A 15974-nucleotide genomic window follows, 5' to 3' on the forward strand; every position below is an offset into this window, starting at 1 on the left:
TTAAAAAAAAAAAAAAAAGAAAATAGTTTGGTCATTTCTAGTATAGTTGGAAAAAAAAGAATTTGTTTACTTTAAAAAAAAAAAAAAAAGAAAATAGTTTGGTCATTTCTAGTATAGTTGGTTCAAATGCTTATCATACAGTCCCTTGGGCTCATTCCTAGGGCTTTTTTTTTTTTTGCAGAACTGGGGATTGAACTCAGGCCCCTGCGCATTTTCCACTGAGCCATCTCCCCAGCCCCCTAGGTTTTGGTAGTTGGGAAAAAAGATCTATGTTGAAATACAAGCCTATACACAAATGTTTACAGGAACTTTCCTGATAAACAGATCCCAAAAGCTCTCTTATCTATGCAGTGGGTGCGTAGATAAGCACACCTGTATGACTATATGATGGTCTCTTATTTGATAGTAAAAGGGAAAATCAGGGCTCTGTGGCCCCACAGTGGGGTGCTTACCTAACAGATGTAAGGCCCTGGGTGCAGGCCCTAGTACTAAAAAAAGAAGAAAGCTGCACACATACATACTTTCTTTTTTTTTGAGGAACTGGGGATTGTACTCAGGCCCTTGTGCTTGCCAGGGAAGTGCTTATTCCACTGAGCCATCTCCCCGGCCCTGCACACATACTGCACACTGAAGGGCTGAGCATAATGTATCAATTCCCCAGTTCTGGATATCTGTGTGGCTTCTAACTTTTTGGAAGACTCGACACAGGCTGGAGCGGAAATGTGTGTTGAAGACAGGAGGCCCTGCACTTGCCTGTGCACCAAGAAAAGAGGAGAGAAAGGGGAGCTCCTCAAAGGCTGCTGGAAGGGGGAACCTGGGCGGAGCAGAAGGCAACTGGGCAGGTACGGTGCCCAGTGGAAGGTGTGCTGCAAAGGATTGCAGCTTTCACCTTCCCATGCCCGCTCCTCCTGAGAGCAGGACAATCACACTCCCACCTGCTGCGCCTCTGCAACAGGAGACGATGGCACGTGCACCTGAAGGACAACTATCCCACCTGCAGCTGCCAATGACACCTGGTGTGCAGTTTGCAGAGCAGGTCCCTGGGCTGGCCAGGCCACCTCTTCTCAGACCCTGGGAACACCAACACTACCTGCTTAGAGTAGATCCTGAGCAGTTTATTGACAGGAAGGCCTTCTGTGTCCCCATCGAACTCCAGCCACAGGACAGGCTCTTCCTCTTCTGGGGAGGTGTGGTCCCAAGACAGCTCCTGGAAGCGCAGACCCAGCAGAACATGCTGGCCCACGGGAGACAGTAAGGCTAGAGGCCTGGCGGATGCTACTCCCCACCTGGTGCCCCTGCCCTGAATCAGGAGGGGACACCTGTGGGGGCATTTGCCTCTCCCACACTGCATTTAAGTCTTTCAAGTGTTTCTCTGAAGAGAGGGGCTCTGGCTTTCATCACTCTCCCAGGAAGGCTGAGAATCCCTGATCCTCAACCTTCCCACCAGCAGGCCCAAGAGAACCCCATGGGAAAGAGGAGGTTGTGCAGGAGGTCTGCACTGCGACCCCTGCTGTGCCTGTACTCCAGGGCACAGCTACCCAGGAAGGGCTGCAGTCCTTTCCCTGGGTCAGACACCAGATGAAACCTTTCTGCCACACTGAGACGGGCTCCTGCCCAGGCACAGGACAGCAGACACACATGGATGGTCGTCCACACAGTCATCTACACCGGCAGCCAGAAGGGAGCCAGCCATGGAAGGCAGGGACAAGCAGGACCTGGGCAGCCCAGGAGAGCTCCCAGCCCCAGTTGAGCTATACCACCACCAGGAGAGGATCCAGGTGCTGATCCCTAGCAGACACAAAGCCCTCAGGACACATGATCAAGATCCAGGGATGTCCAAGGGAGGCACAATCACTCCAAAACTGTCTACTTACCCCTCCCCCCCATAGGCCCAGGAGAACCTGGAAGGCTTGGGCAAGATCCTACTCCCTTCTGCTCACTAAGTCACTAAGGCCACCCCAGCCTCCGTCCCCCAGGAGTTGGTACCTTCTCTCTACTGTCGATGACATACACGCCTTCCAGACTGATGGCCACGACCACTGGCTTTCGTCCACCACGGTGCAAAATGCCCTGGGCTGGCTTGTCAACCTCACCATGGAAGAAGGCACACCTGAAGAGGGACAAGGGTCAGCCACTGACTGCCCAGGACATGTGTGCAGGGAGCACTAGGCCCTGGAAAGCTTAAAGCATCTGGGTCAATCAAAGGTAGAACCTGGTCCACAGAGACTTTGGAGAGGAGAGGAGATGAAGGTGACACAGAAATGTCCTTTAAGGGCCAGCAAGGAGCCCTGCTACCCGCTATCCATGGCAAAGACCCTCAGAAGCAAGGAGCCTCACATGAGGATGTGAGCAGTGCCCAGAGAAGCAGACTCTTAGCTGAAGACACCAGGGTCTAGGGAGAGGTGGCCTGGCCATCCCAGGGACCTGCTCTGCAAGCTGCACACCAGGTGTCACTGAGTCCAAGGTGTGGTAGTCTTGGTGCCAAGTCACAGAGCCAGCCCTATCCTTACAGCAGGAGGGGCCCAGCCTGGAGCAGGCCTCTCCTCTGAAGATCCCATGCCCTCAAGTGGCAGTGGTGAGAAGAGAGAGGATCCACAAGGTGTGCCATCCTGAGATAGGAGGAAGGAGAGGACAAATACCCACCTTGGCACCAGGACTGACCCCATGGTAGTACCACCTGGGAAGCAGAGTCAGCTGCCACAGACAGGGTCAGTCTGCAGGGCTATGCAGGGATGCGGGGAACACCAAGGCAGTGACTGCTCACCCATAGAAGGGAAGCTCGTGGCACTTGAGGAGGTAGGCACGATAGTGGGAGCCCAGGGAGGCTTCCTGGGCACCGCTGTTGCTGACTGTTTCCTTCACCTGGCGGTAGGCATTCAGCAGGCCCTGTTCACCTGTCCCCACTCTGGCTCCTCGGCCCCGGAGGGCAGCAAAGAGGCCATGGCTCCGCTTGCAGAGGTGGGCAGGGAGGAAGGAGTCCAACTTCTCCCTATGGAGGACAGAAGATGGGAGCCAAGGTCTTTAGGGCTTCCACACACAGGCAAGGGTAGAGCTCACAGGAGGCCCAGCCCAGGGTCCTTCCCTGCCCAAGGGGATACCAGAAGTTCCCACCACGGAGTTCTCTATGGCCTTCCCAACAGCAGCCTGCTCAGAAGGGCCACTGTAGAGTCAGGGGTAGGGATGCTATTAAGAGAAAATGGGGCACTCAGAGGAAGGGGACACACAAGCCACACCACACTGGAGGGGCACAGATGGGGTCAGATCTCAGCCCCCTCCACAAGGTAGGCTCTGTAGCCTGTCTCAGCTTCAGTCATGACAGCTACATTCACCGTCTTCCCTGCTGTGCTTGCTTATCTGCAGGGGATGGTAAAGCTACCATCAGGCCCCATTGACAGTTACCTCAGTCCTAAAACACAGCCAGGTTCTCCAAGGACAGGCCCAGGATCAGGGAGGTAGCCTCATGAGACCAGCCCAGGTGACTGTCTAATGCCACCTATCCCGCTGTTCTCTTGCTCTAGAAGCCAGCTGGTGTAGCCCAGAAACCCCGACTGCTTCCCGCTTTAGTCCAAGCCTTATCACACCGTGCATGGCTCCCCCACAGCCTGACTTGCCACTGCCTCCCTCCCAGTCAGCACCCTGCCCCTACACAGGAAAGTCATGGGGGAATCTCTAGGCTGGCAGAGGGGACACATACAGAGGTCACCAGGCCAAGTCTCCTGGAGAAAAAGAGATGCATAGTCCTGAGTACCTACAGCATGCTGGGTACTGAGGCAAGGACTCCCACCCTGTCCTTCAAGAGGCCTGTTGGCACTCAGGTGTCCAGGATGGCCTGGGAGGCCTCAGTCTAAAGGAGGCTGTGAAGCCAGGAAGGGTCCACAGTAGCACCCAGCTGGGAACCTGACTGGAGGAGGGCTTCAGGGCAGTGTCCATCACTAAGGCAGGGTGCGAAGGATTTCTGAGCTGAGAATTTTTACAGCCATACAGTTGCCAGGGGCCTAACACCCCCAATGTAAGGTTCTGACAGATATGACTGTCAAAATTGCTATTTTACTTTTTTTTTTTTGTGGTACCGGGGATTGATCTCAGGCCCTTGTGCTTGCCCGGGAAGCGCTTATTCCACTGAGCCATCTCCCCGCCCAAAATTGCTATTTTTATTAGGGATGGTGACACATACCCATAATCCTAGCACTCTGGGAGGCTGAAGCAAGAGAGCAAAAGTTCAAGCCCAACCTGGAGGGCTGGGGATATAATCCAGTGGCACAGTGCCAGCCTGGCAAGTGCAAGGTCATGGGTTTGATTCCCAATACAAAAAAACAAAAACAACCAACTTCACAAAAATCCAACCTGGACAATTTAATGAGACTGTCACATACAAGAAAATTATGTAGGCATGGTGGTACATGCCTGTAATCCCAGCACTTGGGAGGCTGAGGCAGGAAGATCACTATGGGTTTAAAGCCAGACTGAACTACATAGTAAGCCTGTCTCCAACTAAATTTGGTGGGGGACAGGGATGTAGCTCAGCAGCACAGTACTTGTCTGCCAAGTGTGAGGCCCTGGGTTCAATTCCTAGTACTGAAAACAAACAAAACCAAAACAAAACAGGATGGTGGTTGGACATGAATGCTCACATGAATGCTCAATTTCTAGCACTACACTAATCAAACAAAACATCAGCCACAGCTTTGATCTATGAGGCCTCCCAGGCTCTATGTTCCTGTGTGTACCATGTGGACACAAGTCCCAACAAGCACAGGAGGTGTCAGCATGGGCCAGCCTGAGGTTGGTGCCCAACAAATATTTCTGCAGCTATGATTTCCACCAGAAGAGGGGGTCTTATGGGGGTGCCTGGGGCCTTAGACACCCTCGACCATGGGCAGTGGCAGCTGCTGAGAGGCCTAGCCACAAGTGACCTGTGCAGGGGATCCTAGGGTGCTGTTCACCCCTTCACAGGGTGGCTCTGGGTATTATATTACCTCTGCCCCATTCAATCCCTTCTCCAGTGATGGCTCAGCTCCCTGCATGGAAACCCAGCCTTTTCTGGTCTTGGCTGATGGGGTCTATGTAAGCACATGGAGTGACCCATGGGAATCTGGGCTGCAGCCAACCAGACCTACATGGCTATGGTCACTGCAGTGAGTGTGGGGCCTCTGGGTGTGCAGAGAGGCCTTCTGTTCCCACAGGCAGCTGTTATGCCCACATAGCCATAAGGCAAGAGCATGTCTGACCTCATGCTGGCCCAGAAGACATGGGTGGGGCGAGAACAGACAAGCAGGTTCGGGAAACCTCACTGACATGGCACTAAGCTAGGTTCCAGGTACCCTGATCATCCGGGCTTAAATGTCACCCTGGCTGACAAAGGCCCATGCATCAAAATACCTGGAGCTAGGTTTACTGTCATCTGCAAGCAGAACAAGGCTGCAACCCCAGGGCTACCAACCTCACGACACTTAGTTGAAAGTTCCTGTTCCTGCACGTAGCTCTCTTGCCTGCAGTAAGCAGGGCTGAGGTGGGAAGGAGCCTTAGCAAGGAACAGATCGGACTCAGGTTCATCAGGGCCACCCTCCATGGAGGCCTGGGCCTGGCCAGGTCAAAATCAACCCCTGCCGCCCCGTGAATTCCTACAGCCAACACAGGCTTCTGGAGAGAGGCTGGGGACACAGAGACAGCCTCCAAGTGTCCTGGGACAGCACTCATTGCTGGGGATGGGAACAAAGCCGAGCTGTCACTGGAAAGTCAGTTATTCGGGTTAAAGAATAAGGTCAGCTCCTTCCTGACTGCAGAAAAGCCAGGGCACACCCTCAGGCTCACCCTCTGTGGATCCCTCAGAGTCCTGTGTTTCCCACTACCCACAGAAGAGGAGGAAAAGGAAGCCTAGAGAGGCTGCAGCAAGCACAGCAGGGAATGTGACCTTCTGGGTCCATGACTGTGCCTCACCCTGTGGGACCTGGCACCACTTGTAGGCAGGACCCCGGGGTCACACTGCCCTTACCTTAGGGTGCAGGCTGCAGGCTGGCCGGGCTGGTAGGGCCCAAGCTGCACACGGCACACCAGGGCGCCCAGGGCCTCACAGTCCTCCACATCACATGGGTAGCGAGCAGCCAGCACGTTACCCTTGGCCTCCTCATAGAGCAGCCGCAGGACCTCCTCATCACGGATCTGTGGGCCAGTACAGCAAGGAAGAACGCCTCAGTGGACTGGAATTAGGTGTGAAGGGCTAGAGGGCCAGGGATGGGATGGCTGGGCACAGGGTGAGGATCTGGGTAGCACTCGTGGCCTCACCTGGAGCTCCCGCCACTTTGGGAAGAACACATTCCTCCGAAACTGCAGGGAAGGCTCATCTGCAGAGATAACTGGGCTTGTGCCTGGCCAACCCACTCCACCCCACAGGGAAGATCCTCAGGCCTCAAGCCACTCAGCCCCTCTAGTCTACCCTCTTCCCACTCCCTTGGACTCCCCCTGCCCGCAGCCCCACCCAGGGCAGCACCTACCCATGGCCACGTCATCATCAGGGGCGTCAGTGAAGCGCAGCAGCAGCTCCGGCCACTGGCGACCCAGCTTGTAGGGCTGGTGTTTGGGCTTTAGCTGCACCTCTATGGGATGACAGAGGAAGTGGCCCTGCAGCTTTGGCCTACTAAAGGTGCCTACCTGCCTGTCACACTGCTCCTAACTGCAGCAATGCAGGGCACCTCAGAGCCAACAGTCAGGTACTAAGTGCCCAAAAACCTTCCAAGTGGTTTATATACACCGATGCTGTAATAATCCATCTTCCATTTCAGCCACAGAGAAAATAAGGCTCGGACAGGTCACACTGCTCATCTGAAGTCACAGTAAGTGCACGGCTGCATGGCTCCAGGCACAGCCTGCCTCTCCTCCTTCCAGCCCTGGGGCAAGGGACAGCTGAAAGGCTGAGGTAGAGCAGGGTGCTGAGGGTGATGGCACTGCCACTAGGAAGCAGAACCTGGAGCTGGTCACAAGGGGCCCAAGGCTCAAGACGCCATCCTCACCAGCCCTTGACACGGCAGGAGCCTCCCCACCATACGGCTGTAGCCGGTGGCCTCCATGTAGCCAGCTCCTGACTCAGTGGCCCAGTGCCAGGCGCTGTCCTTTCTTGTTCCCAGCCCCGCTGCTTCTGCTATGCCCCCTCCTGGAGCACCTGAGCATGCCTGGCCTGGGCACCTCTACCCTGTTGGTCCCCTGCCTCCAATGCCATCTCCCAGATTTTCACGTGGCTGGCTGGTCACCCCCAAGATAGCCCCTCCTTAGTATGTCCCCATCACCCCATCGCACCGCTGTTTGCCTCTGCAGCGTTTCCACTGCCCCAGCTTTCACCACCTCCACCTGCCCTGGCCTGTCACTGCCGCCGAGGCAGGAGTTGCCTGTGGGTCATTGTGGGTCAGCGCTCCATCACGGCCCTTTACCTCGGGGCTTAGGGCCCGCAAGTGACAAGGCAGGTTCTGCTCTACACTGCTGTCTGTCTACCAGGTGACAAGTGGCTGCCCTGATGCTGCTTTTAAGAGTTAGGAAGCCATGTCCAAACTCACCCAGAAATAAACTGAGGTGAAGAGCAAGTGGCACAATGCTTGTCTTCCGCCCAGAGCTCCCTCTACGCCCATCTCTCTCCTGATGGCCAAGTACCTCATCCTGCCAGCCTGATACCAAGGGTGCTGGTCTCTGCTATTCTTTGGACTGTCCAGACCTTCCATTTGGACCTTGTTCTTTTTTTTTTTTAATGGAACAGGGGATTGAACTCAGGCCTTTGCGCTTGCCAGGGAAGCGCTTATTCCACTGAGCTATCTCCCCGGCCCTGGACCTTATTCTTGACCCCAAACAGTAGCCAGAACCTTCAAATTGGTTTCCTTGCCTCCCACTGCTTCCATTCAAATAATCACTGTATTCAGCTTCTCCAGTCCTTTCTTATCCTGTCATTCCTTGTTTTGTTTTTGCTTGTTTGAGATAGGGTCTCACTATGTAGCTCAGGCTGGTCTACAACTTGCCAGTAATCCTCCTGCCTCATCTCCAGAGAGCTGGGTTTACAGGTCTGCGCCACCATGCCCAGCCTGTCCTGCCATCCCTGATCCAGGTTTCCCAGATGCCCTATAGCCCTCATTTCCTACCCAGATCCCTGGCCACACCCCTCCCCCCTCCCCCATAGGAGAAGGTGCCATTTGTCCCAACAGCCACCTCCCTCCCTCTCCAGGAAAGGCTCCCCACCATCCTGCTCATTGAGCCTTTCTTTATGCTCTTTCCACCTGGAGATTAGTGGTAGCAATCTGGGGTTCTCTGAAGGCGGGACATTGGTTGGTCTCTTCTCCTGTTGTGTCCCCAGACTGTAGGACACTGCTGGCACCAGAGAGCTGGGCACATCCTTATGGAATAGGCACAAGGTCCACCAACTACGAGGACCAGGAGACGGGCATCCTTCTTCCTGCCTTCACTCCTAACCACAGCAGCTTAGAGAATCCTATCACCAGAGGGGAACTGGGCAGAAGCCCTGTTCTCTGAGATTTCCGGATAGCATCTTCTTGCCTGGGGAATGTCACCTAAATGAGGCTGCCAATTGCTGCTGCTCCATCCATAGTGACAAGGGCACTGCAAAAGCTAAACCCTACCAAAACCTGTAAGCAGAGGATAGTTCTGGACAGTGCTGTGTTCCCACTTCACGAACACTCAAGAGCCCAGGGTTGTCACTGCCTCACTGCCTGGGCTACCAGGGCCTTAAGGCAAAGTGGGAGCAGCCTTTCACCCTTCCAAGGCAGCCCGGGAACATAGGTGCAGACTGTGTAGCAGCCTTGCCATCCTCCTCCTGGACACAACAGCCCATTCAGTTCTGGCTACAGAGGCGGAGGCGGGAATGTGAGGAGGGAGGAGACATACAAAGTACTGGAGAAGCAGGCTACCCAGAGAGCCTGGAGAGGCAGGGCAGGGCCTCCCACCTCTTCCAAAGACACAACCAGGGGCCCACAGTCCTGACTAGAGACCAGAGGTCAGGAGGGGGCCTGGCTGTGCAGTGGCAGGAGGCCACTCAGTAGGAAGAGGGTGGGCGCTCCAGGCAGCAGCTGCTCAGGAAGCTAAGAGGATGAGGGGGTGGGGGGTGGAGCTCTCTCTCTTCCAGCAAGCCAACTGAGACCTTCCCTCTAGGGCAAACACAAATCCCAGTAGTCTAGGACAAAAAGTCCCCCACCCGCCCCTGCAGTCTGATCCAGCAGTCCTCCCGGGACCAGTCTTCTCAATGGGGCAGTCTTTCCCATCTTGGCCCTCCCTATTCTTCTTTAACATGGGAAATATTTAAGATTAGAAAACATGCCTGGCGTTGGGCATGGCGATGCACTCTTGTTGTCCCAGCACTTGAGAGGCTGAAGTAGAAGGATCACTTCGAATATGAGGCCAGGCTGGGCTACATATAGTAAGTCCAAGGCCTGCCTGAACTGCATAGTGAGACTGGCTGTCCAAAAACAAAAACAAAACCCCCAAACAAACAAAAAGGCAAACACGTCTGGAGCTGGGTGTGGTGGTGCATACTGCAATACTAGCTCCCAGGAGACTGAGGCAGGAGGACTGCTGCAAGTTCAAGACTAGCCTAGGCTAAGTACATATCATACAGTACATACTCCGTCTCAAAAAAACAAGACATGCTTAGCCCCACAGCCAGTTCACTAGAGTCTTCTTGCCTAAGGCAGCAGGCTCAATGACCTTATTCACCCAGGGGTCATCCCCATTCCCTTAAGGTCCCAGCCTGAAATCTCACAATATGGGTAGGGGGGCAGCTGTGCCCTCTCTACCTTCAGCTAAGTCCAGCTTCTAGTACTGTGCCCCACACTCCTTGCTCCCCAAAGAACAGGACACTATCTTAGTCCTACCACTGATCTCAACCCCCCAACCTCAAATTCCTTACTGCAGGGCGCCTAGGCCTGAGATAAAACTATGTAAGGTTTGGCTCAGGTTGCTGCACAGATAGTGTTCCGTTCCTGCTGCCTCATAATCCTGGCCCTCCTGACACCCAGCCCCCCTGAAGAGGGGCAGGTTTGGGCCTCCTCTGCCACTAGAAGAGAGGTGGCGCCAGAAGTCTCCTCAGGGCTGTGGCTTCTCAAAAAAGACAGCACCAGGACAACCCAAGTCCCATGTTCATCGCTGCACAGCAGCCAGAGGTTTGGGCCTGTGGCTCGGGCCAACTGCCTGCTGGGGCACCTCGCGGCCCAGCCAGCCACACTCACCTAGCAGCGGGGAGACAAGCCAGAGTGCAAAGACATCCAAGGCGGTGTCAGGGAGCTGCAGCACATCCCGGACTGCCCGGTGCAGTTCATGGGCGCTGAGCGAGGGCAGGTTCTCCACAGCCAGGGGCACCACTGTGTCGTCAGCCAGGTACACCAGCACATCAGCGGCTGTGAGGCAGGGCAGGTGGGGTCAGCTGAGGCCAATGACAGGCCTCTCTGTTACTCCATGCCCCCTGGGGACTCCAGGCTACACTCCAAGGCTGAGCCTCAGCATCCCTGAAAGATGCCCTCTTTTGTAGTAGTTGGGGATTGAATGCAGGGCTTTTGTATTACTAGCCCTTTTTTTATTCGAAATTTTGAGATGAGTTAAGTCAGTAAGCTGCCCAGGCTGAGATAGAACCTGTGATCTTCCTGCCTCAGCCTCCCAGAATACTGAGATTACAGTCATGCACCAACTCTGAAATACCTTCTTTTTGGCTGTCATTTTTTTTTTTTTTCTTCTCAGTGTCTTGCTGTGTAGTTCAGCCTGGCCTTCCATGAGACCCTCAAACCAACTCTGGTCCAGGCACAAGCTCCACATTATCCCTTCCAAGATTCAATCAGAATAAGACAGAGCAAGACTGTTCACTCAACTGCTCAGGCAACTGCAGGGGCTCTGCTGTATTTCTGCCTTGAACAAGACTGCTCACCAATGAGGAAGGTGCACAGGTGAACTCAGCCTGGAGGCATGGCTATTAGCTTCTTGGGCTGGGAGTAGGGATACCTGGTGATCCTTGGTCATCCTTAGGCAAGCCTCTTGTCTCTCTCAGGCCCAGACTTAGCCAGGAATGAGGATTCCTAAGGCCACCCCAGGTGAGAGCAACTTACAGGAGTCAGTTTTCGTAGAACTTTTCAAACTCAGGGAGCAATACATCAGAATTCTTTTCAGGACAGCCTTAAGCAGGCTAGGAAAATATAACACAAACAGCCAAGGGTTCCCTATGACAGGTTGGAAAACCCCAATTTGGAGCCCAGAGTCAAAAGGAGGGCCTTTGCCAGGCAGCCAGATTCAAGCCTCCATCCCTGGAGCCACAGGCACAGTAAAGGCCCACACAAGCGGGTTCTTTTCTCTCTGGCAGGCAACTGACTTCAGCAAGTCAGCTTGAGTGCACAGTGCCTCACCCATCAGAGCAGAGCTAAAGCTGGGCATGGTGGCACACACCTGTAATCCCAGCACTCTGGGAACCTGAAGCAGGGCATCATGAGATCAAGCTCAGCTTGGGCAATTTAATGACCTAGTGAGACCCTTCCTCATTAAAATAAAGGGCAGGGGATGTAGCTCTGAGTGAAGGCCCTGGGTTCAAGTTGCAGTACCACCAACAAAGGCAAACAAAAATCCAAAGATAACATCCTTTCCCTAAAAAGCAGCTGTAAACCAAATGAGGTGAAGTCTGTGAAAAGTGTAGTTTAACTAACACGGGCTAAGGTGCTTTTTTGGACTACTGCTGGTCTCTTCTTCAAAAGCTCTGAGAGAACACAGAAATCGACTCCTGGGGCCGGCAAGGTAGTTCAGTGGACTAAGCGCCTGCTGAGGCAAGTGCAGGGACCAGCATTTGATCCCCAGCACCACATGCTGCGTCCCCCTCCCCACTCACACTGAGCCAGCCTCTAAGTGTTGTGGTGTACACCTGTAATCCCAGTGCTGTGGAGGATGAAAACAGATCACTATGAGTCTGAGATGCAGTAGTGAGACCCTGTACCGAATACATTAAAAAACAAACAAACATTTCCCAGGAGGCTGAGGTTATGATCCTCTTTACGAGGCAGGGCAGGCTCAAGCTGAGAATCACCTAGAGGGCTCCACTAGGACCCAATTTCCGCCCTATAAAAGATAATGATCCCGGCTTTCAAAACACTGAGAAGGAAATAGCGCAAAGTAAAGTGTCACTTTCATTTATATGTTATCATTTGAATGTCACAAGAAATTCCAGAAATGTGACATGCCCATTTTACAAATGAGACCAAATGACAGTAGAGAATGGAGCACTAAACTAGAGGCATAGCCCAGGTCCTCAGAGTCGGATTCCTGTGAGTCTGTGACATCTCAAAGCCCCTTACTTCTAAATAATTCATAAAATAGAGAGAGTGAGAGAGAGAGAGAGAGAGAGAGCGAGAGAGAGAGAGCACGTTGAATTCTCTCCCTAGGGCTTGCGTCCCAAGAGGGAATGGGGGGAAGAGGTCAGGGACCCACCTCGGGCTCCCACGGAGGACACGCTGCTCCGGTGGGACCGCTCAGCAGGGCCAGGCTGGCTGGGATTGCCCTCTGTCCCTTCCATCTGCAAAGGAAAAGAAAGAGCAGTTACTGTGGGGGCAGAGGTGAAGACCGAGGGTCTCCTCAAGCTCTCAGTGAGGGAGGAAGTCCGGGACTGTCTACAAGGCTCAACAAGTTCGCGGGAGGCCTGGAGCGCAGAGTGGCGTAGGGCTGCGTCCCTCTGCCCACCGCGGGTGGAGGCGGGTCTGAGGGGTCTGAGCTCCCCCAGCTCAGAGGGTCTGAGCTCGAGAGTCTGGGAAGGGGCAGAGGATCGCTCGTCCGGATGCCCTCGCAGGTCAGGGTGCGTTGCCGTCTGGGACAGTAAGCAGCCGAGCTCTCACCTCGCGGGCCACTGAGCCCATCACCTCCGGCCAGGATCTTACCCTAGCTCTGGTCCTAAATCCGAAGACCACCGCACTGGGAACGGCAACCCCACAGGACCTCGCGCACCGGCTGCGCCGCGGAAGCGAAGGCGGGAGGAAACAACAAGCACAGGACCCCGCCTCTCCGGCCATGGGAGCCAATCCGAGCTCAAGACCTTCGCGCACGCGCCCTGTCGGCGCCCTCTAGGGGCTGCGCAGGCCCGGAGTCCGGGGCGAGCGCCTGCGCCGTGTAGCCACGCCCCAGAGGGTGGAGGCTTGGACCGGTCCAGCCGGCGACCCCAGTGGTTTTCCACTACGTAGACACAGACCGTTGACTTGTAATAGGGTGTGGCGAAGATTCAAGAAAACTGCAGTTGGGAGTACGAGATCTGGCACTCCCAAGGTGGTCCCCGCCGGGAAATGGAGATGTTCTCTGCGCGCGGTCGGGCTAGGGGCTGGGTGGGGGCGTTGCTGACTGCCCCCTGCACCGCAGCGCCCCCTGCTGTGAGGGGTGATGGGATTTTGGTTGTGGTTAGGAGACTGGGTCCTCCTCATGTGCCCCTTCCTCTCGGGGTCTCAGTGTTCTCATCTGTAAAACAAGACTGGATTCTGCACATTTCAAAGGCCCACCCCAGGATCCGGTGAAATGTCTGTGTACCCGGCCAGGTACATTTTTTCCAGGGCGTGGCCATAGGAACCCTGCTATCTTAAGCACACAACCTCCAAGACCTTGAGGTGTTCCCGAGCTGAGGAGGCAGGCGGAAATCCAGCTGTCCCCTGGTGACTTCACCAACGTGTCCAGGCAGCCCCAGCGTGAATGTGCCTGAATCCAGCAAAACAAATCATGGATACATGCCCAAACCAGGGAAGAATTGGAGATTGTTCAAGTGACAACCAGTGGGCTTGGGGATCAGCAACAGGGGGACAAGTGGTTCACTTTGTTCCAATTCCCTGGCCCTGGGGTGGAAAGCTGCTCTATGGTTCCTTGCCTGTCCAAGGATCTTCTATGTTTGTTACTGGTGATACAGGGCCATCACAGTTGAACTATATAGCCAGCCCTATTTTTCATTTTGAGACAGGGTCTCACAAAGTCACTAAATTAGCCAGGATGCACTGAAACTTGTGATTTTTTTTTTTTTTTGTATAAACTTGTGATCTTCTGCCTCAGCTTCCAGAGTAATGGATTAGTTGTGTTCCATGATGCCCATCTTGCTTTTTTTGTTTTGGAGACATGGTCTCATTACATATTTCAGGTTGGCCTACAACATGCAGTGAACCTCCTACCTCAGCTTCCTGAGTCCTGGGATTGCAGGCGTGCACCACTGTGCCTCATTTTGTTGTCTTTTTTTTTTTGTATCAGGAATCGAACTCAGGACCTTGCTCCTGCTAGACAGGTACTGTGCCACTGAACTATATTCCTGGCCTTTAAAAAAAATATGTATCTATTTAAAAAAAATTTTTTTTATCCAAAATGTGTGTATTGGGATGGCTTCCCACTCATTTGATTGAGGGTACTGTTAGTGCTGCTTCCTCCTGAAGGAACATCCTTCTGTGAGCCTTGCTTTCCCCCCGTAGGCTGGCACAGGACAGTGGAGCAGCCGACACACAGAACTACTGTCTGCGTGGCTAAAGACCGTGGTGATTTTATAGCATCCTGGGCACTTCACGTCCATGAAGTAGGAACTGGGGCTCTGCACCAGGCGCTGCTTCTTGTGCTTCCTCTTCTCCTCCGGACAGAGATGAAGGAGATCTTTTGAGAGAGGCATATTCTCGTGGGGAGGTTGTCACCGCTGGAAAGGGCTAAAAATTGGGGCTGGGGGGATGGCTCAGTGGTCTAGAGCACCTACTTGGAACGGGCTTGGCAAGGCACAGGGACCGTGGTTCAATCCCCAGCACCACATGCCAGCCGGCCCCGCCCCCTGGTGGGCTGAGCTGGCCACACACACACACAATAAATAAATGTAATAAAAATAAATAAATGTTTAAAAAAAAAAGAAAGGGCTAAAAATTTTTACGTATTTGGTACAAGGTCTTACTACTCAGCTTGGACTCATAGTGATCCTCCTGTCTCAGCCTCCCGAGTGCTGAGATTACAGTTGTGCACCACCATGCCTGGTCTTTGTGGCTGGCTCAGCATGCCCAGGGCAGGCCTAGCACGGCATGTGGTACCAGGGATTGAACCCTGATCCTTGTACTTGCCTAGGCAAGGACTTAGACTGTTGAGCTGACTCTGTGACCCAATTTTATCTTTTTGAGACAGGATCTTGCTTTGCAGTTCGGGCTGGCCTTGAGCTCAGTTTGTAGCCCGTGCTGGTCTCGAACTGGCAGCAATCCTTCTGCCTCAGCCTCCAAGAGCTGGGATTATAGGGGCTTGCCACCACACCCTGCTTTATCTTCTGTCTTTGAAGCATATTTTCCCAGGACCATATCACACCAGCTGAGTCCACTGCAATGTCTTCCTTGCAGAGGTGACCCAAGGACTCAGAAAGCTGGTGTGTGGGCTCAGAGAAGAGTGTGCAGGAGCAGGCACCTCCTTCCCCCGCTCAGCTGTGGACCCTCACATCACTCAACCAGCTGGAGCAAAGGAGGAGCAATTCAGCATCAAGTGCCCAGTGGGTATGGAGCTTGTGCTGCAGCAGGGAGTGGAGACCCAGGAGAACAAGGCCTCTGCTTTAGGAAGTGTTCTTTATGGTTTAACTGGGGGAACGGAGGAGGAGGGAACAGAAACTCAGGTAACTAGAGTGTTTAAAAGTACCAAAGGTGGTAGCATTGCTGATAAGAGATACAAAATACTGCAAACATGAAAAATTCTTCAATTCCTGCTCAACCTACTGTGGACTGGACATTGGGACAAGCCCTCTTGTGTGTTTCCTGATGTCACATCTGGGGGATGAGCTCTGCTGCTCAGCGGGGGGAAGCAGCTCACCAGGATACTAATGTCCATATTGTAGTGCTTAAATGTACAAGGTTTAAGGAAATGAAGACTACTGGAAAGGAAGATAAAGGGAAGATTCCTGGCAAGAATCATGGTCAGGTTATTGAGTATGTTGGCACATGCTTGTAATTTCAGTACTCAGGAGGCTGAAACTAGAGGATCACCATGAGTTC

At 53.7% G+C, this 15974-nt stretch overlaps 1 protein-coding gene across 2 annotated transcripts in view; it reads right to left on the reverse strand.

Moving 5' to 3' along the window:
- The window catches only part of Frmd8 (FERM domain containing 8), a 21089-nt gene extending 8115 nt beyond the window's left edge, over positions 1–12974 (reverse strand). The window contains exons 1-9 of one of the 2 annotated variants that reach the window (XM_023710553.1): positions 12846–12974; positions 12445–12529; positions 10215–10382; positions 6492–6593; positions 6283–6341; positions 5993–6159; positions 2765–2989; positions 1987–2110; positions 1091–1234 (exon numbers count right to left, since the gene is read on the reverse strand). In XM_023710553.1, coding sequence (XP_023566321.1) covers positions 1091–1234; positions 1987–2110; positions 2765–2989; positions 5993–6159; positions 6283–6341; positions 6492–6593; positions 10215–10382; positions 12445–12529; positions 12846–12866 — 1095 coding nt within the window. In that variant the 5' untranslated portion in view covers positions 12867–12974. The remainder of the gene's footprint in view (positions 1–1090; positions 1235–1986; positions 2111–2764; positions 2990–5992; positions 6160–6282; positions 6342–6491; positions 6594–10214; positions 10383–12444; positions 12530–12845) is intronic. The other variant, XM_004627242.2, reaches the window with a different exon arrangement.
- Positions 12975–15974: the final 3000 nt, after the last annotated feature.

This window comes from Octodon degus, unplaced genomic scaffold (assembly GCF_000260255.1).
Source record: "Octodon degus isolate 3935 unplaced genomic scaffold, OctDeg1.0 scaffold00018, whole genome shotgun sequence".
Classification (NCBI taxonomy): domain Eukaryota; kingdom Metazoa; phylum Chordata; class Mammalia; order Rodentia; family Octodontidae; genus Octodon; species Octodon degus.